This window comes from Eulemur rufifrons, chromosome 16 (genome assembly GCF_041146395.1).
Source record: "Eulemur rufifrons isolate Redbay chromosome 16, OSU_ERuf_1, whole genome shotgun sequence".
NCBI lineage: Eukaryota > Metazoa > Chordata > Mammalia > Primates > Lemuridae > Eulemur > Eulemur rufifrons.
The window spans coordinates 89,357,131-89,371,843 of NC_090998.1; the positions used below are offsets into that span (position 1 = coordinate 89,357,131).

Consider the following 14,713-nt stretch of genomic DNA (forward strand, 5'->3'; position numbering starts at 1 on the left):
CAGCTCTTAGGCAAGACAAGAAAATACCAAGTACATCCCTTTCCCTTTCAGGGCTGGGAACACTGAGATCACCTTAGAGGAAAGCAAACAAACTTTTAACCTTTATAAAGAAAAGTTAGTTACTGGACTGAGATGATCTGTAAGTAACAAGGTGATCAAAGAAGGGAGAGACAGTTCAAATGCTAAAATCTGCCACTCAAAATAAAACATGCACTTGCCCCACACAGCATAGAACTGGAATACAGACAAATAAAAAAAAAATTCAACAAAACAAAACAAAACCCAAGTCAGTTTAATTGGGAACTTTTTCATCAAAGACAGATGGGAAACATTCAGATAAGCATACTATCTTGTTTAGAACACAAAGCCCAACAGATCTGTGGGAGGGAAAGTAAAGGCAACCTGAAACACATAGCCTATATGAACAGAAAAATTCAACTAATAAATGACTCATTATGGTCATATTAGTAAAACCAGAAAGAACAAAATGGTAGTGGTATCTTTCCTCTTTGCCCCTTTCCTGTCCATAAAGCTTATTAACCTGATAGCATCTGATCCTGTTTTCAACTGATGTATATCTGTGTCTTTCAACATACTACCTAAGCACTCCCCAAGGAGAACAGTGAAACCAATTCTTCCTTAGACAGTATCTGCCAGAACCAAGGAGTCTTCTTATTCTACTTTGAGTGAAGGCCAGTGGATGGGGAAGAGGTTCCCAAAAGCCACTTGTACGAATCTTTTAAGATATGCACTGAAACAAGAAAACACTACAGATTACATTTTAGTAGAAGTCTAAAAATAACAAAAGAACATTCCCTATTTTTAGATATCTGACTTACAAGTTTAAAAACACTAAAAGTAAAAGAAACCATTTAAAACTAACTGGAATTTTAAAATGTTTTAAAAGACACTTCTGAATTGAAAAACTGTTTTTAGAGATAGAATTTTTTAAATTCTGCATTCTTTCTGTTGACTGCCTTCTTGCTCAAACTTCCTCACTTCCAAAACTTAGTCCCAATCCTATGTGTTATCAAGAGCATTTTCACAGAACCAAAAGATGATATATAAAGGTTATACCACAAAAGAAAAAGAACAGCTAAGAAAAAAATGTAAAATATGCTTCATAAAGACACAAAAATAGAGTGCAGATTGGTGATGAGACAGTAATATATAAAACTGCAAAAACAATTTAACTGTCCTTTATGAAAAGCAGTGCCACACATAATAAAATAATTGATTAAAGAAGATAGTTTTTTCTTCTTAAATAGGTCTCCTCACTGAACAGTCTTAAGATCAGTGCACATCTAATTCAAAGCTATGTCTGAATAACTAAAATTTGCAATTAGAGAAAAATTATTAATTTTTTTTACAATAAAAACCTGAAGATGCAGCATATTTACTGGACAATTTATGTTTTTTCTTCCTCCCCATCTCTGTCAATAGTACAAATATGCCCAACCTTTTTTTAAGAAGTCTATGGCTGAAATCCAGATTCAAACTGAGAAAAGAAAAAAAAAAAAAAAAAGAAGTCGTCTATGGCAAATAGGATCTGTAGGAAATACTGGAATTACCTGACTGTACAGCCATCATTAACATCTCAGGTTCCAGCAGAGTCATGATGGATTCTTCTTAGAAACAACAGCCCACAAATATAACGAAGAAAGTCAATGTCACAGAAAAAGATGTCTTCAGAGGCTACGGAAAGCTTTCACAAATTCAATCTCATGCCTTATGCTCAAATCAGACTGTGAGAACTCACTCCCCTTCTCAGTGCAGTTACCAATTTATCCACCCTTCAGACAAGTCAAGATGGCACAGAGTTGAATTACTGCCGACAGGAAACCAAAAAGCACTCAAGTTAAGACATACGAAGTGTGGTTAGAACAGTGAGTAAGCTCCTCCCCTTGCTATTCCTCTCTGGGGGAGGGGAGAGACATACATAAAGAGACTTTCAGAGAACAGATCTACTGCTTTTTTTGTCTCTTTTTAAGAAGAGAAGATGACGTTTTGTTCAAAACCCTACTATAACAGACTGGTGCTAATGCAGTTTAGAGCAACAGATTAAACACAATCCAAACAATTCAATCTTGTGAAAGATGCAGTCCAATTTCCCACTAATGAGAAATGGGGATGGGGATTAAACACATATAAACATATACACACAAATAAATACATAAACTAAGTAAATTTTCTGAAAAAGAATTCCAATGGCTTTTTCATCTGTGATATTTATAGATAACAGGCCAAGGAAGTTGACCATTTAACTACAGAAACTCAACTATTTCTCCACCCCCACTTCAATTAAAATATCTATTTCAAAAAGTCAACTGAATACATTCCAGAGTTATAATCTGTCTTTCAGATCTGTCAATCCCTTAAAAGAGCCCTTTACTTATGCCTATGTGACACATGTAATCTGTGAATAGACAGCATATTGATGCTATTTGACTTTTCTAAAATACTTTTTGATCATTTCCACTAGCACAGAGCAAATTTTCTGAATAAGAACATAGGAATTTTACCTTCCATTGTAAAAACAAAAACTAAAATCCTTTTAAATTACAGCAAGTTTTTATTTACCCAAAATTAAAAGCTTATTATTCATTCCCTTCACAGTACTTACTACGAACTGATATTTATAATAATGATATTAAGATGCATTTTTAGCATATTTGATTGATTTTTAAAGAGTTGAAATTAGAAATTCATGTTTGGTATGTTTATCTTGAATTCCTCAATCTTCTTGGTTAAGTATTAGCCTGTATCTTGAAAGTCCGCTGCTGCAGACTCAGCCTAGAGGATACCTTAACGCTTACATAGTGAAACAAATGAAAAAGAAAGCACTAGGAGACCTTAAGAGAAAAATAGTCTCAGAATGATTGAGGGCAATATTCTGTTATTAGAAAAGAGAAAGCAATGCAGATTTGAGGTGGGAGATTCTGTGGAAGAAAGAAAAACTTCCTTTCTTTCTCACTCCAAGAACATCATGTTTAAAAGAAAAGCCAGAAAAGCTCTATATAGAACTGTGGGAATGACTCAACAGGCAACGGAGTGGCAGCCAGTGTGGGCTACATGCTGCTCTGGGAAGGCAGAAGTGTTCTCACTGGCCCCTTCTGGCAACCAAACTCTCAAACTGTCTTATGAAAAATGGGTAAATTTCAACTCTCAGACCACATGGTAGTCTGGTCAGAGGTTAGCAACTAAGGGAAAAGCATCCCTAAAAGGTTGAGTCATTCCTTTGTCCCTATGTGGGCTGCACAATTTGCTGTGTGAGGCTTTTTCAAAGGAAACAAGTTCTCACAGTTCTGTACTTACAGGAAAATAAATACAAAATTGTAAGATTCCTGCATAGAAGATGATAGGAAGGGCAGAGGGCTGTTTCCCTCCTACCAAAACTCCTCTCTTTGCTATAGAAGAGTGCTTGTGATGCCACAAGTGTCACTGTTCTGGCCCCACAGGAGATACTGACAGTCATGTGGTGGTAGTAACAATAGAACAGCACATTTCAGTTAATTTCACTTTTTCATAGCAATTCCACATCCATTATCTCATTTGCACTCTGGAATAAAAGGAGCGAAGTAAAAACAATTTTTTAGAAAGAAATCTTAAAAAGTAATGTTGAAAAATGAAGAAAACAAGAAGCCAGGTAATCTTTGCCTATTGTTCAGATTTGGCCTTTATCCTCAAGAGCTATAGTTAACCCCGAGGCCGTGGCCGAGTAGGAGGCAGCTCATCACTGTCTGAGCTCCGCACCCCTGTCCTGTGGAAAAATTGTCTTCCATGAAACCAGTCCCTGGTGCCAAAAAGGTTGGGGACTGCTGCTCAAGAGCATCAGCACAGCAACAGATTCACTATGAAAACAAACTTTAAAACAGATATCACAATTCTAAAACTTTGAAGTCCTATAACAGCTTCAGTTCCACTATTTTTTGTGCAAATGAGCAACACTTCATCAAAAAAGAACTAAACTAAACTTTAACAAGGCCTCTGCACAAATGAAGAAGACTTTCAAGTTAATAGCACTAAGGGAATGAAGGATAACAATCTTAATTTCCAATAAAATAAAAGCTTTGCTTCTAATGGTAACTCTAGCTAATCAACACAAATTTAATGTGGTCTGCACTCTCTACTAATTCACTCTAAAGGGACATGATACTGCAGGATATAAATATAGTTTTTAAGTGCTTAACAGTTTTTCATAGTTACTAACAAATGTTTAACAATTAACAATAATATAACTTAGTATATAGGTTTCCTACCCCAACCTGACACAGACTCCTCAAAGGCCTTCGATGTTCATAATCAAAAGGAACCAGATAGAATTTTATCCCAGTTGACCTTCCTACTGGATGTCAGTTTCCACATTCTACTTAAAACTTCCTATTTCCTAGATTTTCTTAAAATCCTACTTTCCTGCCTCCCTACTTTCCTCTCAAAATCTTAAATAACTCTTTCTCTGCCACCTCAGGGGCATCCCTTTCCTCTTTTACATACTCTTCCTAGGCAATCAATCTCACCCTTTCTCAAGGTTTTTACCACCTAAATACTGATCCATTATCTAGCTCTGACTTCACCTGTAAGCTTCCAACTATGCACCTCTACCTGGCTATCCTAAACTCAGTATGTCCAAAAGCAAACTGCCAGTATTGTAACCCTGCACCAACCCCTCAAGGTATACCACTTCCATTTTCCCTATCTTAGGTAACAATATTCAGATCCCAAACCATAAACTTAGACTGCTTTCCCTCTACCGCTAAACATATAATTCACTACCAAATGTAACTAATTATCTCACAACATAGTCCTCAAATTCATTTTTTGTTCTCTCCCTACAACCATTGCTCTATTTCAGGTCATTAATATTAATATTTCTTGCCTGGAGTATAGGAAAAGCTTTTTTAAAACTTATTGTAGAGAATTTCAAACTTACACAAAGGTAAAAAACAACAGCATAATAAACTGCTTATGTACCCATCACTTAGCTTCAAAATTAATCAACACGTGGCCAAACCTGTTTCATTTGTCCTACCATGCTTTCCCCACCCCCTCCAACACACACACAGAGCACCTAGCCAGTGCTGGATCACTCTGAAGCAAATTCCAGGCATCATCTAACTTCCTCTTTATTCTGTATATCTATAAGACAAGAAAAATTTTTTAACATATTACCGCACCTAAATTTTTAAAATCCCTTAGTATTATCAATTATCCAATGAGTATTCAAATTTTTCCAGCTCTCTCCAATTTTGAGTTGATTTATTCAAATCAGAGTCCAACAGGGACAACACACTACATTTCATTGATGTGTCCCTTAAGTGTCTTTTAATTCACAGATTTCCCTTCCCTCTTTTCTTGTAGTTTATTGTTTGAAGAAACCAGGCTGTTTCCCCCATTTTGGATTTTGCTGTGTCTGCATGATGTCATTTAATATGCTGCTCCATCTCCCCATATTTCCAGCAAATTAGGAGTTAGATACATAATCTGATCCAATTCGGGTTAAAGTTTTTGACAATACCCCACAGGTGGTAGTGTGTACTTCAGCAACAGCTTCTGAACTGTGCTCCTTCTTTCTGGTATTGTCTCTATTAAAAACTATCCTTGGGGCCAGGCGCGGTGGCTCACGCCTGTAATCCTAGCACTCTGGGAGGCCGGGGCAGGAGGATCGCTCGAGGTCAGGAGTTCGAGACCGGCCTCAGCAAGAGCAAGACCCTCGGTCTCTACTAAAAATAGAAAGAAATGATTTGGACAGCTAAAAATATATATAGAAAAAAAATTAGCCGGGCATGGTGGTGTATGCCTGTAGTCCCAGCTAATCAGTAGGCTGAGGCAGGAGGATCACTTGAGCCCAGGAGTTTGAGGTTGCTGTGAGCTAGGCTGACGCCACGGCACTCTAGCCTGGGCAACAGAGTGAGACTCTGTCTAAAAAAAAAAACCACAAAAAACAACAACAACAAAAACAAAACTATCCTTGCTACCAACTCGTTCTTAGTCATCCTTCACAATTCAGTTCAGGTGCTGCCTTCTTTAGAAAGCCTTACCCGATCCTGGCACTCTCCCCACCCTTCTCGCAGCCTACATGCATATGCCAACTACCCCGCCTTTAGGCTCCCCCAGCACCTGTGCCTACCTCCTTTCACTGCTCTTTACCACATGGCTTAGTTCCTTGCATTCCCAGATCTAGCTCAGTGGCTGACATATAACAGCATTCGTAACTGTGTCTCTGGAACAAAAAGCTCTATTTATCACAGAAAATTCAAACAGTATGAGAAAAATTCATAACAAAAGAATCACTACCTATCCAAAAAGGGCAGGTACTCTGCTAAAATTTTCATTAGAACACATGCTGAAGGTGCTATTACTTAGAAAACTACATGAGGTATTGAAGTATAGGGTTGACATAAATAAGGACATCCACAAAAATACCCTCAGGAAGTCCTAATGAGAACAAAAATGCCAAAATTATAAGGAATAAATAGGAAAAATCAGAAAAACAGAGAACATAGCTTGCCTACAAAATAACCTGTGACCATAGAAAGCTGTCAACCTCACCAAGAACTGATATCAATTTCTATGATGAAATATAGACATGTACACACAGAAATAACAAATGCCTTTTTATAATCTCTGTGGGATTTCTGAGCACTGAAATGTAATTCTGTTGCTGTGTCCATTTCTGATTTGGGTTCCCACAAGTGTATGCATGAGTTTATCAAGGTTCAACTCTATAAAAAATGTAATCATCATATCAAAATTTCATAGGCTCCAACCAATTGACTTCTCCCCAGACACCTGGTGTTGGGCAAAGTGAAAACACCTAAAGGATAACATAAGCCAGCACCAAGGCAAGTTGCTACAGGCCCTTGGGCAGCTCCCTCTTCCTATGACCACAACCTACTACTGCTGAAGAACCCAGGGAGGATCACACATTACCATAGATATGTTATTCCTTGCCTTGGACTCAGGATAGATGAAGGCCATATTTTTAGCTCAGTTTTTGAGGTATAGTAAAGCTACGTTAGCCATAAATATTAATATGAACAGCCAACTCATTCACACTGTATGTCTGAAATACTGTCCTCACAAACAAATGTCAACACCAGTGGGGGTACAAAGACAAGGATGAATCAGACTTACACTATCTCTGGCCTCAAGACCCTTTTTACAGTGAAGTAGGGTAGAAATTCTCTAACCAACAATAAAAAGAAGAAAAAAATGAAGTGCTAAATAATACAAACCATGAGCTAAACAAGTATTTAAAAAGCAGCAAATTCTGGTTACAAGAGTCAAATTGTTTCTTACAGGAAGGATAACGTGAGGTGGCTCTAAAAACATAACGGCACCTGAGTTTATCGAGTTGTTTTTTTTTTAAATTTCCAACTCCATAGACTTATATACCCATGAACCAGAAAATGACAACACCAAAAGAAACCTGGTCTTGACGTCTTATCGAGAGTACTGAGAGTAAAGAACAAATAAGAAACTCTTCTACACGTTCCTGGCAACTGGTTACCAATCTGTTACCTGAGTACCTGTGAAAAAAACCTTAAAAATAATGTTTTAGTGAGTAAAAAATATGAATTGAATGATCACGAATAATAAAATATCCACTGGCTACAAACAACTGGGGAAAGGTTCTTCCTTACTAGTAACCAGAGAAACACAAACTGAAATGAAAATATTTCACCTAACAAATTAGCAAAGTTTGTTTTGTTTTTTGTTTTTAACAAGTGAGACTATCAATGTTAATAAGCAAACCAGGCACTCATACAGGGTTGACAGAAGTAGAACTTGATAGGCCACTGTGGAATGTAATTGGACAGTGTATTTCTCAAGTACCTCAATTCTTTTTTTTTTTTTTTTTTTTTCTTTGAGACAGAGTCTCACTCTGTTGCCCAAGCTAGAGTGCCGTGGCATCAGCCTAGCTCACAGCAACCTCAAACTCCTGGGCTCAAGCGATCCTTCTGCCTCAGCCTCCTGAGTAGCTGGGACTACAGGCATGCACCACCATGTCCAGCTAATTCTTTCTATATATATTTTTAGTTGTCCATATAATTTCTTTTTATTTTTTTAGTAGAGACAGGGTCTCGCTCTTGCTCAGGCTGGTCTCGAACTCCTGAGCTCAAACGATCCACCCGCCTCGGCCTCCCAGAGTGCTAGGATTACAGGCGTGAGCCACCGCGCCCAGCCTCAAGTATCTCAATTCTTAACAAGGCCTACAAAGACCTGTGTGATTTGGCCCCTAACTATTAAGACTCATTTCACATCACTTTCTTCCTCACTCATTCCTACTGGTATACATGCTGGTTCTTTTTCTGCCAATTTTCCCCAATATCTTTTGTCTGTCCCTTCTCCCCATTTCTCCTTCTCTTCCAGCCTTCACACATGCTACTCCTTTTGTTTAGCAAACCACTAGCTTAAATGTCTTTTCATCAAAGAAGCCTTTCCCGACCAACCCCCTCACCTACATTATAACCATCACTATTAGATCTGTTATTCTCTTATAACATCTGTGCTTTTTTTTAAGCAATTACCAAAGTTTGTGACTACATATTACTTTGTATAACTCTTTGTTTCCTCTTTCTCTCTTTCATGGACCTGTAACTTCCATGACAACGAGAACTTCATCTGTCTTGTTCATTACTGTCTCTCCAATACTTAGCACAGAGTTGGCACTTAATAGTCACTGAATACCTTTGTCAATATTAAAATGGTCAAATTCTTTATGTCAATATCTCTACTTTCGGAAATAATCCGAAATGCAAAAAAAAAGTTGTAAAAGATATTCATCTAAATATTAGTGTGTAAGTGTGAAAAACTGAAAATGATTCTAATGTCAAGGGAGAAATTAAAGAAATGATGGCACAGAATAGAATGTTATGCACCCCACTAAAAAGGCTATTTGTAAAAATATTTTGGTAACATAAAAAATCTTAAGCTACAATGCTAAATGAAAAAAGCAGAACACAGAATTGGGTGTATAGTATTAGCTCAGTTATTTTTAAAACATACATTTGGAAAAACACTGGAGGGAAATGAATCTATCCTAACAACAATTTTCTCTGGGAGATAGGATCCATTGGGAGTTGGTTTTTTGTTTTTGTTTTGCTTTTTTGGAGCAGGAATTCTACCTGGTATTTGTTCTCCAGAAGCCTAGCATCATATGTGATAAATAAGTGAGAATGGGAAATTGATTGTCTCTAAGTACTGGGATTAAATAGGTTATGAAATTCTCTAAATCACATTGTAAACACAATCATTTATCGAACTGACATGCTTAAGATTTGGGCGTTTTCACTTGGAAGACCTAATCTAGAAAATCCCTAAAACCAGGCTTTCTGAGAAACATAGTTAACAAATCTCTTTCCTTTCCTCAAGAAAATACTGTAATTCAGATCAGAAACTGCCCCACTCAAAATTTTTACTTCTCCCAGCAATTAATTAGTATCTCCTGTGCAACACTACAGCATGAAAGGATACAGTTCGTACCCTTACAGGAAAAAAAAAAAAAAACAAAAAACATCTGCCCTTTCTTCCACAGGCTGCACATGTGAAAAACAAATGAGTACTTCTTAAATCTTACACAAAGGAGAAGATCACTGTGAAAGGGGAATAAATGTGTCCTTTTTCACTCTAGTTCTCTCCTGCTTACCTCTCTTTACACAACCTGATATACAAAAACTCTGTTACATCTCTCCGAACAATATTTGGGGTTAGCAACAACAGTTAGAAAATAAAAAATTTTCAAAGGTAATATTTACAACAGTATTTTTTTTTTTTTTTTGAGACAAAGTCTCACTTTGTTGCCCAGGCTAGAGTGAGTGCCGTGGCGTCATTCTAGCTCACAGCAACCTCAAACTCCTGAGCTCAAGGGATCCTCCTGTCTCAGCCTCCCAAGTAGCTGGGACTACAGGCATGCACCACCATGCCCGGCTTTTTTCTATATATATATATTTTTTTTAGCTGTCCATATAATTTCTTTCTATTTTTAGTAGAGATGGGGTCTCGCTCTTGCTCAGGCTGGTCTCGAACTCCTGAGCTCAAACGATCCGCCCACCTCGGCCTCCCATAGTGCTAGGATTACAGGCGTGAGCCACCGCGCCCGGCCTACAACAGTATTAAATTATAAAAACTCACTGGGAGATCTTAGAGAAGATCTGAATAAATGTGAAAAATATGCCACATTTGCAGTACAATATTCTAAAAATATCAATTCTCCCCAAATTGGTTTATAATGCAATTCAATCAAAATCCCATAGTGATTTTAAAATTCATATGGAAATGCAAAGGACCAACAACAACCAAGAACTACACTCTTAAAAAAGAATAAGGTGGAGGTCTGGTGCAGTGGTTCATGCCCGTAATTCTAGCACTTTGGGAGGCCAAGGCGGGATGACCACTTGAGGTCAGGAGTTCCGGACCAGTGTGAGGAACATAGTGGGACCCTGTCTCTACAAAAAATAGAAAAATTAGCCGAGTACACCTCAAGTTCCAGCTACTTGGGAGGCTGGGGTGGGAGGATCACTTGAGTCCAGGAGTTTCAAGATGCAGTGAGCTATGATGACACTATCGCACTCTAGCCTAGGTGACAGAGTGAGATTATGTCTCAAAAAAAAAAAAAAAAAAGAAAAGCGGGAAAAAACAAAAAAAAAGAAAGAGAAAAAACAAGGTGGGAGGACTTACTTCTCCCATATAACAGGGCTTATTACAGTTATCATAATTAAAACTGTGAGATACTGGTGTAGGCATACACAAATAGACCAACAGAACCAAATATGGAGCTCAGAAACACCCCCACACAAAGGTTAAGTCCTTGCTATACAAAAAGAGGTTAGCTCTGCTGATCAGTAAGGCAAGAAGAGTGTTTTCAATAAACAGGAATCCATTTGGAAAAAAAATTAAATTGTGCCTTACCTTATCCCCATACAAAAAAATTGTTTCCAGAAACACAAGACATACAACTCACTAACTATAAAAGACTCATATAACTATCACATTAAATTTAGAAATTTTTAATCAAAAGACACCATAAAAAGAAAAAGACAAACCACAGAGTGGGATGAGATATCTGCAACACATTTATTTTTATTTTATTTTTTTTGAGACAGAGTCTTGCTCTGTTGCCCGGGCTAGAGTGCTGTGGCATCAGCCTCGCTCACAGCAACCTCAAACTCCTGGGCTCAAGCAATCCTCCTGCCTCAGCCTACTGATTAGCTGGGACTACAGGCATGCGCCACCATGCTCGGCTAATTTTTATATATATATTTTTTTAGTTGTCCAGATAATTTCTTTCTATTTTTAGTAGAGATGAGGTCTCGCTCTTGTTCAGGCTGGTCTCAAACTCCTGACTTTGAGCAATCCACCAGCCTCAGCCTCCCAGAGTGCTAGGATTATAGGCGTGAGCCACCACGCATGGCCTGCAACACATTTAAAGCAACAACAAACTAGTATTCAGAATATTTAAAGAACTCCTTTTATTCAACAAGAAAAAATTCAATAATACAATAGAATAGGCAAAAGATTTAACTTGCCACTTCACAAAAGAAAAAATAGGCAAAAGATTTAACTTGCTACTTCACAAAATCTAAATGGTCAACAAATATAAGAAGAGATATTCAACCTTATTAGAAAACAGTAAAGTAAAAATAAGATATCTTCAAAATGCCCAGCAAAGTGGTAAACATTAAAAAGTCTAGCAATTCCAAGTATTGGCAAGGATACAGAACAGTGGGAGCTTTCATAAACTGCTGGATGGTGTAGAAACAAATGCAATCACTATGAGAAATAGTTTAGCGTTACCTAGTAATTTTATATTACTATACATATTATAGTAATTTTCATTCTTATGTATATATGCATGTACTCATGCACCAGAGCACATGAAGAACATTCACAGCAACATTGTAATAGCCAAAAACTGGAACCAACTCAAATGTCCACCAGCAGAATGGACTTTTTTTTTTAAATTTTGGAATAACTGTCCATGGGAACATCCACAGCAATGAAAAATTGATGAACTACAGCTATTTACAACACAGATGAATTCTATATTCACTGAGCAAAAGAAGAATACAGAATAGTTTCATTCATATAAACTTCAACTGCTCACACCTGTAATCCCAGTACTTTGGAAGGCTGAGGTGGGAGGACCACTTAAGGCTTGGAGTTCAAGAGCCTTATGGGCAACACAGCAAGTCCCCATCTTTACAAAAAGTAAAAAAATTAACCAGGTGTGGTGGCACACGCCTGTAATCCCAGTTATTTGGGAGGTTGCAGTGAGCTATGATTGCACCACTGCACTCCAGCCTGGGTGACAAAGCAAGACCCTGTCTCTCAAAAAACAAAAACAACACATAAACTTCAACTAATCTATATTGTTTAGGAATGGATATATAGTTGGTAAAAGAAATGATTTTCCACTGTGATACATTCATTCAATGGGTGCCAGAACTCTTGGAGATGAAGCCAAAAGGGATGGGATTAGATATTCAGGAAAAGATTTTTCCAGGCTTCTCCAAGCCCAGGCTGGACATGATCCACAAGCAGATCAGTTTTACCTTTTAGACCTAAGTGCTCAGCCTAGAGGAAGACAGAAGAGTAATATTTTAAAAATATACCTTGAGCTGGGTATGATGGCTCACGCCTATAATCCTAGCACTTTGGAGGCTGAGCCAGGAGGATCACTTGAGGCCAGGAATTTGAGGCTAACCTGAGCAACATAGCAAGACGCCATCTCTACAAAAATTAGAAAAATCAGCCAGGCGTGGTGGCATGTGCCTGTAATCCCAACTTCTTGGGAGGCTGGGACAGGCAGACAGCTTGAGCTCAGGAGTGTGAGGTTGCAGCAAGCTGTGATAATGCCTCTATGCTCTATCCCTGGCACCACAGTACGATTTTGTGTGTGCATGTGTGTGTCTCTCTCTCTCTATATATATACATACACACACACACACACACACACACACCCTTGGAACTTATCAACTTTTTCCAATTAGGTCAGTAGGGTTGGGTTAACCAAGGGCATCTCCTCTCTTTAACGCTCTTTCTCTATTCTAGAAATAGAGGTATCAGGACCTTGACTGCCTACTGCCCCGTAAGGACCTTTGCTATCCCACTGAATTTCTACATAAAATATGCTTCTAAGTGAAACAGATCTAAGAAGTAAATTTCTCACTCCACTCTCTCAACACACAGTACACCCATTCATGAAAAAGCATCTCCTTTAACTCCAGAATTTATTCTGTTCTAGAACTCTACACTTTATAATTTCACAATCTCCTCAGGGATTTTCCATTTCTGCTCCTACCATTACCTCCCTACAAATGACCACGCAAAGACCTACTATAAAATATAATAATGACTTTCTTACTAGTACATCTAGCCTCTCTCCTCCAGGGCTGAATGCTGGGGAGGAACAAAATTTAAGAGGTGGGTGGAGAAAAGATAGCAAAGGGTCTGAGCAAAAAAGGGAGTGGCTGGAAAAGCAGAGTTTAAAAAGCCAGAAAAGGGTAATGTCACAGATGTCAGTGGAGGAGAGTTTCAGGTCTAAGGTTGTGGCCAACCATGTCATGCAAATGCCGCAGAGGTCAAGTAGGATAAAGACTAAGAAGTGCTCATTTGAGCTACAACAAAAAGCAAACAAATCACTTTAGCAATGGCATTTTCTGAAGAGAGCTAGTGATAAGAGTCAGAAAGCTGTGAAGTCTCTGGAATATGAGAGAGTGGAGACAATAACTATAAACTACTCTTTCAGGTGCCTGTATACAAAGGGAAGGTCAGAGTTGTTAAGAAAGATTTCAGTTAATTTATGTGCTAATAGGAAAGACTTCAGAGAAAAAGCCTGGTGACAGACCAATACCTTGGCCCCAACAGCAACAGCCGCCTTCTACTCCACTGTCAGCACCAATTTTCTCTACTTACTGCCCAGATAGTGGAGGTTTGTTGTTTGCTGTCTGTGATTATCTTCACTGCCATTCCTCCTACCCCAGAGGAAAGCTGGTCCTTACTCCTGCCCAAGGCGCCATTACCCTGGATCCCAACCTCTTGCACCTCCATAGGAACCTTCTCCATCAATTATCCTTTCTGTTTCTGTTTCTTCTACCTTTCCCTTTGGATTAACTCTTTCCCTTTAGCATATAAGCCGAAGTCTCTGCCATCTTGGGCAGGGGAGGGAAAGAGTGGAAATTAAAATTAAAAAAAGAACACAAATAACTGCTTGAGACCTACCTACTATCTGGATGTAAAAACACAGTTCTTATATCTACTGTGGCAAACAAGTAAACCATTTATCTATTCATTCAATAAATATTTATTGAGTGCCTACTACGAGCCAGGAGTCAGGTATATATCACTGAACAAAATAAAGTTTCTGCCCTCAGGAAATGTATTAAACATACACACACACACACACTATAAAATGACAGACAATAATAAGTGCTTTGAAAAAAAACAAAGCAGTATAGAGAGTACCAGGAGGTGCTATTTTAAAGAAGACAGGCAGGGAAGGCCTCCCTAAGGAAATGACGTTTGTACAAGAACTTCAATGAAGGCACAGCAAGTACAACGCCCTGGGACAAGACCATGTTTGATGTGTTCAGGAAATAGAAAGAAAGTCAATGTGGCTAGAACAGAGTACAGTGAGGTAGGGTATAGCAGTAAGAAATGAAGTCAGAAAGGATACCAGGGCCACATCGTAAGAACCATCATTAGCCTCACA

The 14,713-nt window shown here is 38.2% G+C and overlaps 1 protein-coding gene across 4 annotated transcripts in view; it reads right to left on the minus strand.

The window, feature by feature from the left end:
- Positions 1-14,713, minus strand: part of MRTFA (myocardin related transcription factor A) — a 186,940-nt gene that overhangs the window by 102,677 nt on the left and 69,550 nt on the right. Inside the window, exon 1 of one of the 4 annotated variants that reach the window (XM_069489873.1) lies at positions 1,572-1,822. The exons of the other annotated variants lie outside the window; for them this stretch is intronic. Coding sequence (XP_069345974.1) covers positions 1,572-1,617 — 46 coding nt within the window. The 5' untranslated portion in view covers positions 1,618-1,822. Of the gene's footprint in view, positions 1-1,571; positions 1,823-14,713 lie in introns of those variants that run through there. 4 annotated transcript variants of the gene reach the window in all.